Below are 16,406 nucleotides of genomic sequence, written 5' to 3'. Positions count from 1 at the left end.
GAAAAAAAAAAAAGCAGGGACAGGGACAGAAAAAGTACTGTAGGTAATACTGTGGACCTTCTCCTCTTCCCTTTAGAGACTGCCACAATAATAGTGCTTTAGTCTTGCCTGTGTACTAGATACTGGCCAGGGTTTTTGTCATGTCTGGACCAACATACCCTTTCCTGAGTTATCACAGGATTTCAGTGCAGTCTGAGTAGACTACACACAAAAGGGCAATGTTTTGAAAGGCTTTAAATTGCTATGAGCAACCAGGGCAACAAAACTTGCATAACTGGGTGAGACACACTCACTTGGTGTTTTGGCACTTCAGTTTTCCCTTGGCTGCTAGGTACTCCTGGAGCTTTCTCTGCCGCTCTTCTGCAAAACAGGCAAGCCAACAAACAACAGAACTTTAGCTGGAGATTTTAACCAGGTCATCTATCTTCTAAAAGATGGTACTTTTCTATACTGCTTTTGGCTTTGGATCATATATGATAAAGTCCCTCGTCCCATAAGTTTGCCTCCAAGTTAGTGTCCACATCAACAACATCATTTGTATGCTGCGTCCTACACTGAGCTCTTCACACTTACATTGCTTTCTTTAATCCGCACAACAATTTTCTTAGGTATTTTACAGTCTGAAATCTAAAGAGGGTAAATGATATGCCCAAAGTTACCCAGCCAGTATGTAGCAAAGCTAGGATCTGAAACTAGGTTTATCCAGTGTCAGAGCCCTTGCTCACGGCCACTGTTCCAGCTACAACATATTATGCTTTACATGAAGAAGTCTATTACTGGCTCACCTGAGCTGGTGAACCAGGCTTGGTCTTATTAATTATGTTTTTTCTGACAGGGATGATGAATTTTGCCCACAAACCCTTACACGGTTTCCTTTGGGCCTCAGGCCAAAATAGGCCAGGTTAGGGGTTCATGGAAAACATCTATTGTATGGCTGACTTTCTAATAAGCAACGCATTTGTGAGGGGATGAAAATTCAGTATTTCTGTCTTGAAGAAGTTTCAGTGTAGTAGTGGGGATAAAATAAACACAACAATAATTACAATGTAAGGCAAAAACTAGGTACCATAAGAAAGCGTCAAAGAGAGAATTATGGGATTTCAGAGGCAGGGACTGAGTGAGGGGAATAGGTGGTTGGAAAAAGCTAAAATTTAATAATGGCAAAAAGAAGGGGTGCCTGGGTGGCTCAGTTGTTTAAGTTTCCAACTTGGGCTCAGGTCATGCATGATCTCAAGGCTTGCGGGTTTGGGCCGGTGTTGGGCTCTGTGCTGACAGCTCAGAGCCTGGAGCCTGCCTTGGATTCTGTGTCTCCCTCCCCTGCTCACACTATCTTTCTCTCCTTCAAAAATAAATAAACGTTAAAAAGAAATTTTAAAAAAATAATGGCAAAAAAAAGCTATAAGTGTGCAAAATTACTCTTAATTTGATCTAAACTGCGGTGCTGTGTGTTTTGATATCTGGCTCTGATGATTCCCTAGGAGACAGCTTTGAGAATTAAGCATTTTACGCCATGCCAGGCAGTGTAGAGAGCAGGGACTGACAGACCAGGTTGGAAACCCAGCTCTGTGACTTCTAGCAAGTTAGCAAACCTTGCTGCCTCTGGACCTATAAAAATGGAGACAGAAATGCCCAACTTTAAGAGCTATTATGTAAAGCACCTAGGTCAGTGCCCAGGACCTAGCAGACAGTCAACAGGTATTATTACTGAAACTATCAAAACACTGTCTGCACTGGGGAGCAGGTGGTGTCTGAGTAGTATTTGGAAAGATAGCTAAGGCCTCTAGGTACATTTAAGAGATCAGGGAACCCAGGACTCAGCTCTCAGTGCAAATTTAACCATCAACTCCCAGTGCCCCCTGTTAGGGTCAGACTCAGCCTCTTGGTAGCTGTCAAAGCTCAGCACGCAGCACAGAGGACCACGCGCAGGCTCTGGATCCAAATCTGGATCGCGGCAGGAGCGGTTGGCTTCCTTCTGGAAGTGCGACCCGGGAAAGGGGCCTCAGGTTCTCTACCTAAACGAGGTGACAATGACATCTCCTTGCAGAGCTGCTCCAGGAATTATTGGCAAGATGCCTCTGAGGCATCTGGCCCCGCATCCACTCTCCTCTAGCCCCGGCCAGATAGATGTCTCACCCTGGGCCAGGGCCGGGGCTCCCGTCAGCTCTCCCTGGACTGGAAACACCCAGGCGGAGACCGAGGCAGACAGGCGAATGTTTCCATCCGCGAAAATAACTCACTTGGTGGCCTCCTTTCTTCCCCGCCCTTGCTTGAGCGCCTGGGAGACGCGGGGGTCCACGGTCATACTCACCGGCAGCTGCGGACGGTCGCGGTGGCACCATGACTCCTTCGCGACAGTTTTTCTTCAAAACCCGCGCCTGGAGCTACGGCTGGAACACAGCGCGTCCGCTCGCTCTCATTGGCTCCCGTGGGTTTGAAACCCGCCAGTCGGAAGCAGGGGAGGGCGGGACAAAAGGAAATAGACGCCTTGCGGTTGGCTCTGCCCTTTGATTGGAAGAACGTGCAGCTCCCGGGGCATAAAAGACGGCTGGTGGGACCTGCGACACACTGGCTGGTCCTTTCAGAGGAGCGGTGGGAGGGGCGGTTGTGGAGTCGGTCACGGAAACCTGCTTGGCCCGCGTAGACAGGACCGCCCTACTCCTCTCAGACCCTAAGGTTCACAGGAGCTCTGAAAAAACAAGGTAAACCCCAAATCTGATGAATTCGGGGGTCCACACCAGTATATTAGCTCTACGTGTGAAAGTTCTCATGCATCTAAAAGCCCTAAGTTCTTAGTACTGCAGGGTGGCTGCTGTTTTTAACTGGTAAAATATCCGTCACAGAAGTTACCATTTTAACCCTTTTTAAGTGTACAGTCCGATGGCATTAAGTACATTCACAATGTTGTACAACCCTCACCACCGTCCACGTCCTGAACTTGGTCATCCTGCCAAATAGAAGCACAATACCCATGAAATGGGAACTCCCCCTTGCCTCCTCCCCTCAGGCCCTGGCAAGTACCATTTCACTGTCTATGTGTGATTCTGGTTACTCTAGGAACCCCATTTAAGTGGAATCGTCCGGTACTTGTGTTTCTGTGGCTTACTTCACTTAGCATTAAATCCTCAAGGTTCATCCATGTTGTAGCATGTGGCAAGAATTCCTCCCCAAATTCTTTCCTTTCTAAGGCTGGATAATACTCCATTGTATGCGTTGCGTGTACCAAGTTTTCGTTTATCCATTCATCTGTGGGTTGCTTCCACCCCTTAACTGTTGTGAATATCGCTGCTGTGAACATGGGGGTGCAGCTGCCTGTGGAAATTTCTGCTTTCAGTTCTCTGGGGGTAGATATATCTAGAAGCAATATTGTTGGATTATATGGTAATTCTATTTTTAACTTTGGGGGAAGTGCCACACTGCTTTCAAGGTGGCTGCTTTTTATTATATATTTTTTATTTGACCTCATCAGCTGGGTATATGCCTAACCGAGAAAGGGATGAGGGGGGCAGGCCCAGTCTTCCTGAGTCATTAGACATACCTCATTCTTCTTATTTCAGCCCTAAAACATTTTCCTTCAAAGCCTGCCCCCTGTTTTGACTCTTCCCTGGTTTCATGAAGCAATCTGGGGAATGTTTCTGACATTCTGCACGGCAGGGTTCCTCTTTCCTGGATGCTGGTGAAATGTTCTGGGCCAGCTATGGGTAAAGAGAGACAGCTATGTCTGGGCCTCTGTTTGCCATGTTTGCTTCACCCGTTGGGTACTCAGCTGGGCATGAAGCGATTGCAGGAGTTCTTTGACCCCAAATGGGGAATTTAGCAGGGGGCCATACTGGGGTTCCTGGATTTATGCATTTTGACATTTAAATTAGCTGTATACAAATATGCTTAAAATAGGACACCTATCAATTATTTCAGTGAAAATTCTGGACTCTTTGTTTAGGACCATGAGTCCACCTAATGGTTAACTCTAGCAGCTGGGCAAGAGCGTTTGTGGTTAATGAGTAAGAAAGGGGCTCCCGTTATCTTGACTGATCTCTACTCAATGCTAGAGTATCCTACAGATCCCATGTAGGTATTGCATCTTTGCAGGAACCCTGCTGGTGTCAGGGAGCCGCCTTACGTTATTGGAAAGCCCTGATTATTATGAAACTTTCTTTAAAATGGGCTCAGGGGGCGCCTGAGTGGCTCAGTTGGTTAAGCGTCTGACTCTTGATTTGGGCTCAGGTCCTGGTCTCATGGTTTGTGAGTTCGAGCCCTGTGTCAGGCTCTGTGCTGAGAGTGCAGAGCCTGCTTGGGATTCTCTCTCTCCCTCTCTCTCTCTGCTGCTCCCCTGCTTGTGTGCTCTCTCTCTCTCAAAATAAAGAAATATTAAAAAAATATAATTATAAAATGAACTCAAGTAAGCCTCTTGCTCATCGGTCCTAGTTCTTTGGAGCAACATAGGCCAGTTCTGCACCCTTTTCTACATTCTTTGGATAGTTGAGGGAATATTCGGTGGAACACAAAGTGTGGAAAGAAAGCTAAATAGGTTTAACAATTTTCAACTTATCAGGCAACATATCCACTGTAGTTCTCCTTGTGGCTTTAATGGCTTCTCATTGCTCTCACACTAAAGTCCTACAAGCTCCCGAAGGGCCTGGCCTTTGTCTACTTCTTCAGTTTCAATTCATACTGCTCTCTCCTTGCTCACTGTAGTTCGGTCACACTGCTTTTTTCCCCTTCATTTCCTTTCCATATTTTCCTGTCTGGGAGCTGAACTCTTCCTCCCATTTTCCCCTGGTTTCTTCTTATTATTACTGTTACCATAACAGCTTTGTTGGGATATTCACATACCATATGATTCATCCACTTAGAGTATACAATTCAATTTTAGAACATTTTCATCACCCCCTAAAGAAGCCCCATAACAATTAGCAGTCACTCCCCATCATTCTTCCCTCTTCCTAGTCCCTGGAAAATGCCAGTCTACTTCTTATCTCTATAGATTTGCCTGTTCTGGACATTTCATATACATGGAATTATACTGTATCTGGTCTATGATGGGCTTCTTTCACTTAGTGTAATATTTTATTTTATTTTATTTTTTTTAATTTTTTTTTCAACGTTTATTTATTTTTGCGACAGAGAGAGACAGAGCATGAACGGGGGAGGGGCAGAGAGAGAGGGAGACACAGAATCGGAAACAGGCTCCAGGCTCTGAGCCATCAGCCCAGAGCCTTACGCGGGGCTCGAACTCTCAGACCGCGAGATCGTGACCTGGCTGAAGTCGGACGCTTAACGGACTGCGCCACCCAGGCGCCCCCACTTAGTGTAATATTTTAAAGGCTCATCCATGTTGTAGCATGTGTCAGTACTTCATTCTTTTTTATGACTGGATAACATTCCACTGTATGAATAATATACCACTTTTCGGCTATTAAGAATAATGCTGCTGCGGGGCACCTGGGTGGCTCAGTCCGTTAAGTGTACGACTTGGGCTCAGGTCTTGACCTTGTGGCTCATAGGTTCGAGTTCCACATTGGAATCTGCTGTGAGTGAAGAGCCTGCTTTGGCTCCTCTTGTCTCTGCCTCTCCCCTGCTCTCTCTCTCTCTCTTTCAAAAATGAGTAAACATTAAAAAAAAAAAGAAGAATGCTGCTATGAACATCCATGTTTATATTGTGGACATATATTTTCAATACTCTTGGGTATATGCCTTAGCAGTGCAATTGCTAGGTCATATGGTAACTCTATGTTTAACCATTTGAGGGACTGCCAGACTTGTTTTCCAAAAGCAGCTGCACCATTTTACATTCCCACAAGCAGTGTATAAGAGTTCCAGTTTCTTCACATCCTAACTAACTAGTTACTGTCCATCTGTTTGATTGTAACCATCCTAGTGGATGTGAAGTGGCATCTTATTGTGGTTTTTATTTCTATTTCCCTGATGGCTTATTGATGTTGAACATCTTTTCATGTGCTTATTGGCCTTTTGTATATCTTCTTTGGAGAAATGTCTATTTAGATCTTTGTGCATTTTTCAATTGGGCCATTTGTCTTTTTATTCTCTTTTAGTTAACTCTTTATCATCCTTTAGTCTCAGGCAAGACATACCTTTTTCAAGGAAGTTTTCCTGAGGTTCCCTTGGTAATTAGCTTGATTATTTGTTTACCTTTCTCCCTGCTAGTGTGTAAGTTTTATGAGAGCAGACCATTATAGCTATTGTGCCTGGCACCAAATAGGAACTAAATAATTATCTGTTGAATGAATAGAGCTTTCTCCCTTTAAAGTCTTTCAATACAGGGGTGCCTGGCTGGTTCAGTTGGTAGGGCATGGGACCCTTGATCTTGGGGTAATGAGTTTGAGCCCCATGTTGGGGGTAGAGATTACTTAAAAAGAAAAGACTTTCAGGATAGTAATCATACTATCTAGAAGTAGCTGGGGGAATGGGGAGGGAGGCAAGAAATTTATCCACAAGAAAGATAAATAACCTTATAGAACAATTTCAAATAAGTGAACATGTCAAGGCCAGGGTTGAGAGAGGGTACCAAAAATAAGATACTTTGCTTGCACAAAAGAAGAAATGGAATAGGGATACTTTTTCCTTTTGTAAATGAAAAATAAAGCAAGCCTTTTTATTAAGGCATAATTTGCATATATCAAAATACATTTTATGTATAGTTCATGTTTTTAAATCATACATACTGAGATAAATGAAATAGAAAAACTATTAGCTAGGCTTACTGGAGAGAGAGAGAGAGAGAGAGAGAGAGAGAGAGAGAGAGAGAGAACTCAAATAAATGAAAATATAAGTGAAGAGGAGGGGCTCCTTGGTGGCTCAATCAGTTAAGCGTCTGACTCTTGATTTTGGCTCAGGTCATGATCTTATCATTGTGAGATTGAGCCCCCTGTCAGGGTCTGTGCTGGGCATGGAGTCTGCTTATGATTCTCTCTCTCCCTCTGTCCACCCTCTGCCCCCTTTGCACATGCTCTTTCTCTCTCTCAAAAAAAAATTATTAAGAAGTGAAGAGGAGACATTACAACTTATATGGCAGAAATACAAAAGATCATAAGGGATTGCTATGAACAATTACATGCCAATAAATTGAGCAAATAAGAGAAATGGATAGATTCCTAGAAAATAGACAATATATCAAGACTGAATCATGAGAAATAGAAATTCTGAACAGATCAATTACTAGTGAGGAGATTAAATCAATAATTAAATCCGCCTCCCCCCTGCCCAACACCAAAAAAAAAAAAAAGAAAAGTCTAAGACTAGATGGCTTCACTGGTGAATTCTACCAAACATTTAAAGAAGAATTAATACCAATCCTTCTCAGACTCTTCTGGAAGATACAAGAGGATGGAACACTTCCAAACTCATTTTATGAGGCCAGCATTACCCTGATACCAAAACCAGACAAGGGCACTAGAAGAAAATAAAATTATAGGCCAATATCCCTGATGAACATAGATGCAAAAATCCTCGACAAAATATTAGCAAACTGATTTCAACAGTACATTAAAAGGATCATAAGCCATGATCAAGTAGGATTTATTCCAGGGATGCAAGGATGGTTCAACATCTTCAAATCAACTAATGTGATATACCACAGTAACAAAAAGAAATACAAAACTCATATGATCATCTTCATAGAGGCAGAAGAAGCATTTGACAAACTTCAATATCCATTCATGCTAAAAAATCTCAACAAACTGGGTATAGAAGTGTATCTCAACATAATAAATGACAAGCCCAAATCATACAAGTATAACATCATACTCAGTGGTGAAAAGCTGAAAGCTTTCCCTCTAAGATCAGAAACAAGACAAGGATGCCCACTCTCATTTTTATTCAACATAGTATCAGAAGCCCTAGCCAGAACAATGAAGCATAAATAAAAGGCATCCATGTCAGAAAGGAAGAAATAAAATGGTCTCTATTTGCAGATGACATGATATTATATATAGAAAACTCTAAAGAATCTACCAAGAAAACTGTTAGAAACAATAGATGAATTCAGTAAATTTACAGCATAAAAATCAATATACATAAATCATTTGCATTTCTATATACTAACAATGAACTCTCAGAAAGATAAATTAAGAAAACAGTTCCATTTACAATAGCATCAATGAGGTGCCTGGGTGACTCATTTGGTTAAGTGTCCAACTTTTGATTTTGGCTCAGATCATGTTATCACAATTTGTGAGTGTGAGCCTTGCGTTGGGCTCTGTGCTGACAGTGCAGAGCCTGCTTGGGATTGTCTGTCTCTCTCTCTCTTTGCCCTTACTCTGATATCGCTTTCTCTCTCAAAAAGAATAAATCAACCCTTAAAAAAATTTTTTTAATGTTTATTCATTTTTCGAGAGACAGAGGGAAACAGAGCATGAGAGGGGAGGGGCAGAGAGAGAAAGAGACACAGAACCCGAAGCAGGATCCAGGCTCTGAGCTGTAAGCACAGAGCCCGATGCGGGGCTTGAACCCATGAACCATGAGATCATGAACTGAGCCAAAGTTGGATGCTCAACTGAATGAGCCACCCAGGCACCCCAATAATCCCTCCCCCTTTTTTTAAAAAGAGTAAAATAGGAATAAATTTAATGAAGGCGGTGAAAGATCTGCACACTGAAAACTGTAAGACATTGATAAAAGAAATTGAAGAAGACACAAATAAGTAGAAAGATATCCCATATTCATAGATTGGAAGAATTAATATTGTTAAATTTTCACTTCAGACTACAATACAAAGCTATAGTAATCAAAACAGTATGGTAGTGGTATAAAAACATATAGACCAATGCAACAAAATTGAGAACCCAGAAATAAACCCATACATATATGGCCAATTACTTTTTGAGAAAGGAGCCAAGAATATACAATGGGGAAAGGACAGTCTTTTTAATACCTGGTGTTGGGAAACTAGACCCCTATCCTATACCATAAATGAAAATCAACTCAAAATGAATTAAATACTTAAATTTAAGACTGTAACTGTAACACTCCTAAAAGAAAACAGGAAAACAGGAAGTAAGTTCTTTGGCATCAGTGTTGGAAATAACTTTTTGGATATGACACTAAAGCAGAGGCAGCAAAAGCAAAAATAAACAAGTGAGACTACATCAAACTAAAACTGCACAGCTAAAGAAACCATCAATAAAATGAAAAGGCATGGGGTGCCTGGGTGGCGCAGTCGGTTAAGCGTCCGACTTCAGCCAGGTCACAATCTCGCGGTCAGTGAGTTCGAGCCCCGCATCGGGCTCTGGGCTGATGGCTCAGAGCCTGGAGCCTGTTTCCGATTCTGTGTCTCCCTCTCTCTCTGCCCCTCCCCCGTTCATGCTCTGTCTCTCTCTGTCCCAAAAATAAATAAACGTTGAAAAAAAATTAAAAAAAAAATAAAATGAAAAGGCAGCTGACAGAATGGGAAAAAATATTTGTGAACCATCTACCTGATAAAGGGTTGATATTTAAAATATATAGAGAGCACATACAACTCAATAGCAAAAAACCAAACATTCCAATTAAATGGGCAGAGGAACTGAATAGACACTTTTCCAAAGATATACATATGGTGAACAGAACGTGAAAAGATGCTCAACATCACCAATCATCAGGGAAATGCAAATCAAAACCACAAAGAGATATCAACCTCACAGCTGTTAGCATGGCTGTCATCAAAAAGACATGAGAGGGGCATCTGGGTGGCTCGTTCGTTAGGCATCTGTTGATTTTGGCTCAGGTCATGGTCTCACAGTTCTGTAAGATCAAGCTCTGTGCTGACAGCACTCAGCCTCCTTAGGATTCTCTCTCTCCCTCTCTCTCTACCCCTCCCTCTCTCTCTGCCCCTCTTCTGTTTGCATCCTCCCCTCTCAGATAGTGAAAAATAAACATTAAAAAAAAAGACAAGAGAAAACAAGGGGTTGGCAAGGATATGGAGAAAAGGGAACCCTTGTGCCATGCTGTTGGGAATATAAATTGCTTCAGCTGCTATAGAAACCCATATAGAGGTTCCTCAAAAAACTAAAAATAAAACTACCATGTGATCCAGGATTTCCATTTCTAGGTATATAGCTAAAGGAAATGAAACAAGGCATCAAAGAGATAATCTGCACTTTCATATTTATTGCAGCATTATTTATAATAGCCAGGATATGGAAACAACCTAAATGTCCATCAATGGATAAAGGAAACATTTTATATAATGTGGTATATATAAATTGATGTATACCTTTCCATAATTATTTAAATACAGATTGTAGGTATTTTAAATGAAAATAGGATCACACTGTAAAAATGTTTATAACCTATTCTTTTTTTTTTTTTTTTTTAATTTTTTTTTCAACGTTCATTCACTTTTGGGACAGAGAGAGACAGAGCATGAACGGGGGAGGGGAGAGAGAGGGAGACACAGAATCGGAAACAGGCTCCAGGCTCTGAGCCATCAGCCCAGAGCCTGACGCGGGGCTCGAACTCCCGGACCGCGAGATCGTGACCTGGCTGAAGTCGGACGCTTAACCGACTGCGCCACCCAGGCGCCCCAATATAACCTATTCTTTATACTCCACAATATACTATAAACAAAAATCTGCTCACCAAATGTCACAAATGTCTGTTACAAATGTCACAAAGCTAAGAGGAAGTGCCAGTATATTAAAAAAATTAGAATCTGGAACAATCTAGAAAGAACAAGCTAAATTAACAAGAATAATTTTAACAGGGATACATTTGAAGTTTTGAATTTAGGTTGAGGACCTATAGGTATGAATTGCCTACAAACACTGAATCAACAATGTCACTTGCTTTCAAACAGCTAATGTCAATTTCTAACAAAACCATGGTATTTAAAATAGGAAGGACAAGATCCCACTTACAGGCTGTGTTACTCTGACCATATCTTGAGTACTATACTCGATTCTTGGCAACAAATTTTACGAAAGGTATTGACAAACCAACACTGGTCAAGACTTAGGAAGATAATTTTGACAAATGAATATAGTTATAAAACACAAGGAATAAATAAAGATATACAAGCATGTTTTTTTTAATTTTACTTTTATTTTTTTTAAATTTACATCCAAATTAGTTAGCATAGAGTGCAACAATGATTTCAGTAGATTCCTTAGTGCCCCTTACCCATTTAGCCCATCCCCCCTCCCACAAGCCCTCCAGTAACCCTCTGTTTGTTCTCCATATTTATGAGTCTCTTCTGTCTTGTCCCCCTCCGTTTTTATATTCTTTTTGTTTCCCTTCCCTTATGTTCATCTGTTTTGTCCCTTAAAGTCCTCATATGAGTGAAGTCGTATGATTTTTGTCTTTCTCTGACTAATTTCACTTAGCATAATACCCTCCAGTTCCATCCACGTAGTTGCAAATGGCAAGATTTCATTCTTTTTGATTGCCGAGTAATACTCCATTGTATATATGTACCACATCTTCTTTATCCATTCATCCATCGATGGACATTTGGGCTCTTTCCATACTTTGGCTATTGTCGATAGTGCTGCTATAAACATGGGGGGTGCAACGTGTCCCTTCGAAACAGCACACCTGTATCCCGTGGATAAATGCCTAGTAGTGCACTTGCTGGGTCGTAGGGTAGTTCTATTTTTAGTTTTTTGAGGACCCTCCGTACTGTTTTTCAGAGTGGCTGCACCAGTTTGCATTCCCATTCAGTATTTCATTATCAAAGATTGAGCCCCTATTATACTTTTAAAGTTTTCTTGAATTGGTATTGCTTGCTCAGTGTTATGTACTTTTCTATTTCTTAAAATATATCAAGATACTAGTCTTACTGTAGCCAGACTTAGTATGGAGACTGCAGGAAAGTTGTGGCAGCTAGAAAGAACCAAGTGAAACAAACAGATCAGATTTTTTCCTTTTCTTTCTGTTCTTTCTGTGGTGCTGTGTATCAGTTACACTGAGTTTGGCTGTGAGTAATAGGAAACCAAATGACAATGGCTTAAAACCACAATAATTCATTCATTCATTCATTCATTCATTCCTTCTCTCTCTCTTCCTTCCTTCCTTCTTTCCTTCCTTCCTTCCTTCCTTCCTTCCTTCCTTCCTTCCTTAATTTCTTAATTTCTTTCTTTTTTTTAAAGTCTGGTAGTAGGTTCTTAGTGCAACAACATCATTATAGATGCTGGTTCTTTTTCTCCTGTCATTCTATCTTCCTCAGCATGTCTTCACAAAGGTTGCAAGTTGACTGCCATAATTCTAAACTTCACATTCTCATAGACCATATCTCATGTAGGTAGGATGGAGGAAAGGAACTGTCTTCTATCTTTTGTCAGGGCAGTAATTCTTTCCCAGAAGTTGCACTCAGCAGATTGACATTTCATTAGTCAGGACTAACTCAGCATGACTCAGTCATGTGAGGGTAGAATGGTCATGATTGGCTTAGATCAACTGGATTCATTCTTTGGGTCAACACTTTTCCTTCTGAATGAAATCAGGGTTCTGTTAGTAAGGAAGATGGGGGTTTGGCAGTTGAATGAACAACCAGCAGTGTTCACCATATGCTTATCTCCCTCCGATGTCACTTTAGAACTTTACTTGCTATAAACCTACTGATGCCTTCAAAATCTATTATCTAGTTCTAACTTCTCCTGAGTTCCAGAAACGTTATCATCTGCCCGTTGTACACCTGCAGTTGGGCATCATGCCAGTAGTTCAAATTATGTCTAAAATGGTACTCACCATACTTCATCCTGGAACTGAGAGAAGAACTACATATTTCTACCAAATATATTGATTAAGACACCACTACTCACTCATTCTACAGTACCAGGAAACTGAGAGTCATCTCGGGCTATTCCTTCCCCATTTTTCCTACATTTAACTTCAAGTTCCCTTGACTTTAGCTTTTTCCAACTCAACATATCTTGTATGCATGCTTTCCAGATGGATCCATTCTTCTTATTGTTTTTTTTTTTAGTCTTGGAAAATAAACTTTATTGTGAGAGCAATTGTTTATAAGTTTGAATATATATGTGTGTGTATATATATAAATACATATATATACATATAATACAAATATATAATATACATATTATATATTTGTGTGTGCTTTGTTTGTTCTTTTTTATTAAATCCAAGTTAGTTAACACATAGTGCAATAATGGTTTCAGGAGTAGAATTCAGTGATTCATCACTTACATATAATACCCAGTGCTCATCCTAACAAGTGCCCTCCTTAATGCCTGTCACTCATTTAGTCCCCATCCCCACCCAACACACCTCCAGCAACCCTCAGTTTATTCTTTGTATTTAATAGTCTTTTATGGTGTGCCTCCCTCTCTCTTTTTATTTTATTTTTCCTTCCTTTCCCCTATGCTCATCTGTTTTGTTTCTTAAACTCCACATGTGAGTGAAATCATATGATACTTGTCTTTGACAGACTAATTTCGCTTAACATAACTAATTTCGCTTAACAATCCCTATGTGATTTCAGTCCATAAAAAACAGCATTTGACAGTCTGTGCTGCCTTAAAAACCCCAACTCAGGATACACCTAGGAGAAAAGCATTTCTTCTCTTAAAAAAAAATTCCCCTTTGTCTTTCTCCAGTTCAACTTCTACCATTTATTCCTAGAACACCCAGAAAATAACCAAAAACAAGACCTAGCTCACTTGCCGCTCCCTATCTGTGAAGGCTCACACAGAGGATTAGTTCTTAGGAATATTCATCCCTAAATTTCTGGGCACTTGCAAACTGTCCTGCTTCTTTCAAGGAGGTGCTGGAGGGCTCGTGGAAGGATCCAGGAAGCAGTGTACTTGGCCAAGAACTGGAATGCCAACCTGGGCAAAGGAGGGCCTTGCTAAATGAACACACCCAACACCTTACAACCCAATGTCTAACCTGCCAGGTAAAAAAAAGTAGCAATTAGCTATACCACAACGGTGCTTCTGTTCCCTTTCCCCCTTTACCATAAAGGTGACAGAGAGGAGTCATCTGGAGTATTTGACCTCCTCTCTCTCCCAAATACTGTGATGGCATGTTTTAGGCCAAAAGCCATGTTGCAAAAACAGACATATGGCCCCAGGGCCATATGGCCTTTGCTGCTTCTGGCTGGATAAAGCTGCTATTCCTGGCAAACGCTTCAATAGCAGCTTCTAGAAAACCACCTGGAGACAGCCTTGTGGTTCAGGGTCACAGACTTTTCCAGTTGATGGGCTCCTTGCCAGACTTTTGCAGCAACTCATTGGTTTTAGAGAAATGTCTATATCCAAAGAACCCTCTGTACACCGACAGCGGTGTGGGGTGAGCAGTCTGCAGCACATGGTGGCCTTTCCTATGGATGGCACTGCCTCTCTTCTGAGCCTAAGAGCCCCAGAGCAGGAAGACAAGCCTCCAGAGTTCTGATTTAGCCAGGACACAAAACACCAGTAAATTGCTCCCATCCTCTCTCTTTATGAGAATTAGCCTGATGTGCCCAGAATGTGAGGACAGCTTAGAGTAAGAGAACAGCACCTTGTCTGGCCCACCCGGATAAATCTCTGTGAGCAGGATGAACAAAACCATCTATGTCTGTAGACAGCTCTTTATACATGTTTTCCAAACTGGGTGGCGGTGGGACGGGTCTTTGAACACCAAAACAGAGCCTGTGCGCTTGATTGGGTCCATGATACCGCTCTTGTCCCAGGATGACAACCTTCACATGTCTCGTGTCACACATTTGGGTCCAACTGAAGATTTGATGTGGGAGTGGGTAAATAGTGTAATGTTTTCATTTTTCTGCAATAGATCCCATGAGCTTTATAAAATATGGTTTCCCAAACTCTGTGCTAAGGTGCTTCTTCCAACTCTTCACCAAAATCCAAGGGCATGCTGTGCATGGCGAGTCTGAGCAGGGCAGCAGCCTTGGTCCTCTGGACGCAGACCAACTGTTCGGGGCTCAGCGGCGAGTAGGGTGGCGTGCAGTGGTTCTCCTGCCTGGCCTGGGCCTTCTTGGAGGGGCTGGCCTGCAAGTGGTGCCTGCACCGGGCAAGCGGGCTGCCCAGGCCCCCCACAGCTGCTGCCCCCAACCCCATGGCCCATTGGCGCACCATGCCCATCTGCGGGGATGCAGCACCCAGGGAGCAAGCCGCAGGGAAACAGGACTCTGGGATCCCAGTCTGGGAAGGCAGGCCCCTGCCCCCAGTTTTGGGCTGGGCACTAAAATGCCACCAGGGGCAGTGAGCAAGGCCCTGCCGGACCCCCACCTGTGGTGAATACTTCTTTTAATGTAATGTTGGATTCAATTTGCTAGTATCTTGTTGAGAGTTTTTGCATCCATGTTCATCACGGAAATTGGTCTGTACTTCTTTAGTGGGATCTTTGGTTTTGGAATCAAGGTAATGCTGACCTCATAGAATGAGTTTGGAAGTTTTCCCTCCATTTCTATTTTTTGGAACAGCTTCAGAAGACTAGGTATTAACTCTTCTTTAAATGTTTGGTAGAATTCCCCCGGGAAGCCATTGGCTCTGGGCTCTTGTTGGGAGATATTTGATTACTGATTCAATTTCTTTACTGGTTATGGGTCTGTTCAAATTTTCTATTTCTTCCTGTTTCAGTTTTGGTAGTTTATATGTTTCTAGAACTTTGTCCATTTCTTCCAGATTGCCCAATTTATTGGTGTATAATTGCTCATAATATTCTATTATTGTTTGTATTTCTGCAGTGTTGGTTGAGATCTCTCCTCTTTCATGTGTGATTTTATTTATTTGGGTCCTTTCCTTTTTTTTTTTTTTTTTATCAATCTGGCTAGAGGTTTATCAATTTTGTTAATTCTTTCAAAGAACCAGCTCCTGGTTTCATTGATCTGTTCTACTGTTTTTTTGTTTTTTTTTTTATACATCATTGATTTCTGCTCTAATCTTTATTATTTCCCTTCTTCTGCTGGTTTGGGGCTTTATTGGTTTTCTTTTTCCAGCTCCTTTACGTGTAAGGTTTCTTCCTTCTTTAGGAAGGCCTGGATTGCTATATACTTCCCTCTTATGACTGCATTTGCTGCATCCCAAAGGTTTTGAACTGTTGTGTTTTCATTTTCATTGGCTTCCATGTACTTTTTAATTTCCTCTTTAATTTATTGGTTAATCCATTCATTCTTTACTAGGATGTTCTTTAATCTCCAAGTATTTGTGTTCTTTCTAAATTTGTACTTGATTTCAAGTTTCATAGCATTGGGGCACCTGGGTGGCTCAGTCTGTTAAGCATCTGACTTCAGCTCAGGTCATGATCTTGCCGTCTGTGAGTTCAAGCCCCGTGTCGGGCTCTTTGCTGACAGCTCAGAGCCTGGGGCCAGCTTTGGATTCTCTGTCTCCCTCTCTCTGCCCCTCCCCCATTCATGCTGTCTCTCTCTGTCTCTCAAAAATGAATAAATGTTAAAAAAATTTTTTTAAAGTTCTATAGCATTATGTTCTGAAAATATGCATGGTATGATCTTG

General features: G+C 41.6%; 1 protein-coding gene and 1 pseudogene across 3 annotated transcripts in view; both read right to left on the bottom strand.

Annotated features, from left to right (window-relative positions):
* Positions 1-2,438, bottom strand: part of CKAP2L (cytoskeleton associated protein 2 like) — a 28,292-nt gene extending 25,854 nt beyond the window's left edge. The window contains exons 1-2 of one of the 3 annotated variants that reach the window (XM_043603970.1): positions 2,309-2,438; positions 294-360 (exon numbers count right to left, since the gene is read on the bottom strand). In XM_043603970.1, the coding sequence (XP_043459905.1) occupies positions 294-360; positions 2,309-2,339 (98 nt within the window). In that variant the 5' untranslated portion in view covers positions 2,340-2,438. The other 2 variants (XM_043603972.1, XM_043603971.1) reach the window with 2 other exon arrangements.
* Positions 2,439-14,130: 11,692 nt separating this feature from the next.
* LOC122467094 lies at positions 14,131-15,035 on the bottom strand (annotated as a pseudogene).
* Positions 15,036-16,406: the final 1,371 nt, after the last annotated feature.

This window comes from Prionailurus bengalensis, chromosome A3, assembly GCF_016509475.1.
Source record: "Prionailurus bengalensis isolate Pbe53 chromosome A3, Fcat_Pben_1.1_paternal_pri, whole genome shotgun sequence".
In the NCBI taxonomy this organism is placed as follows: Eukaryota; Metazoa; Chordata; class Mammalia; order Carnivora; family Felidae; genus Prionailurus; species Prionailurus bengalensis.
Note: the sequence above shows the minus strand (reverse complement) of the source record. Positions and strands in the feature narration are given on the sequence as shown.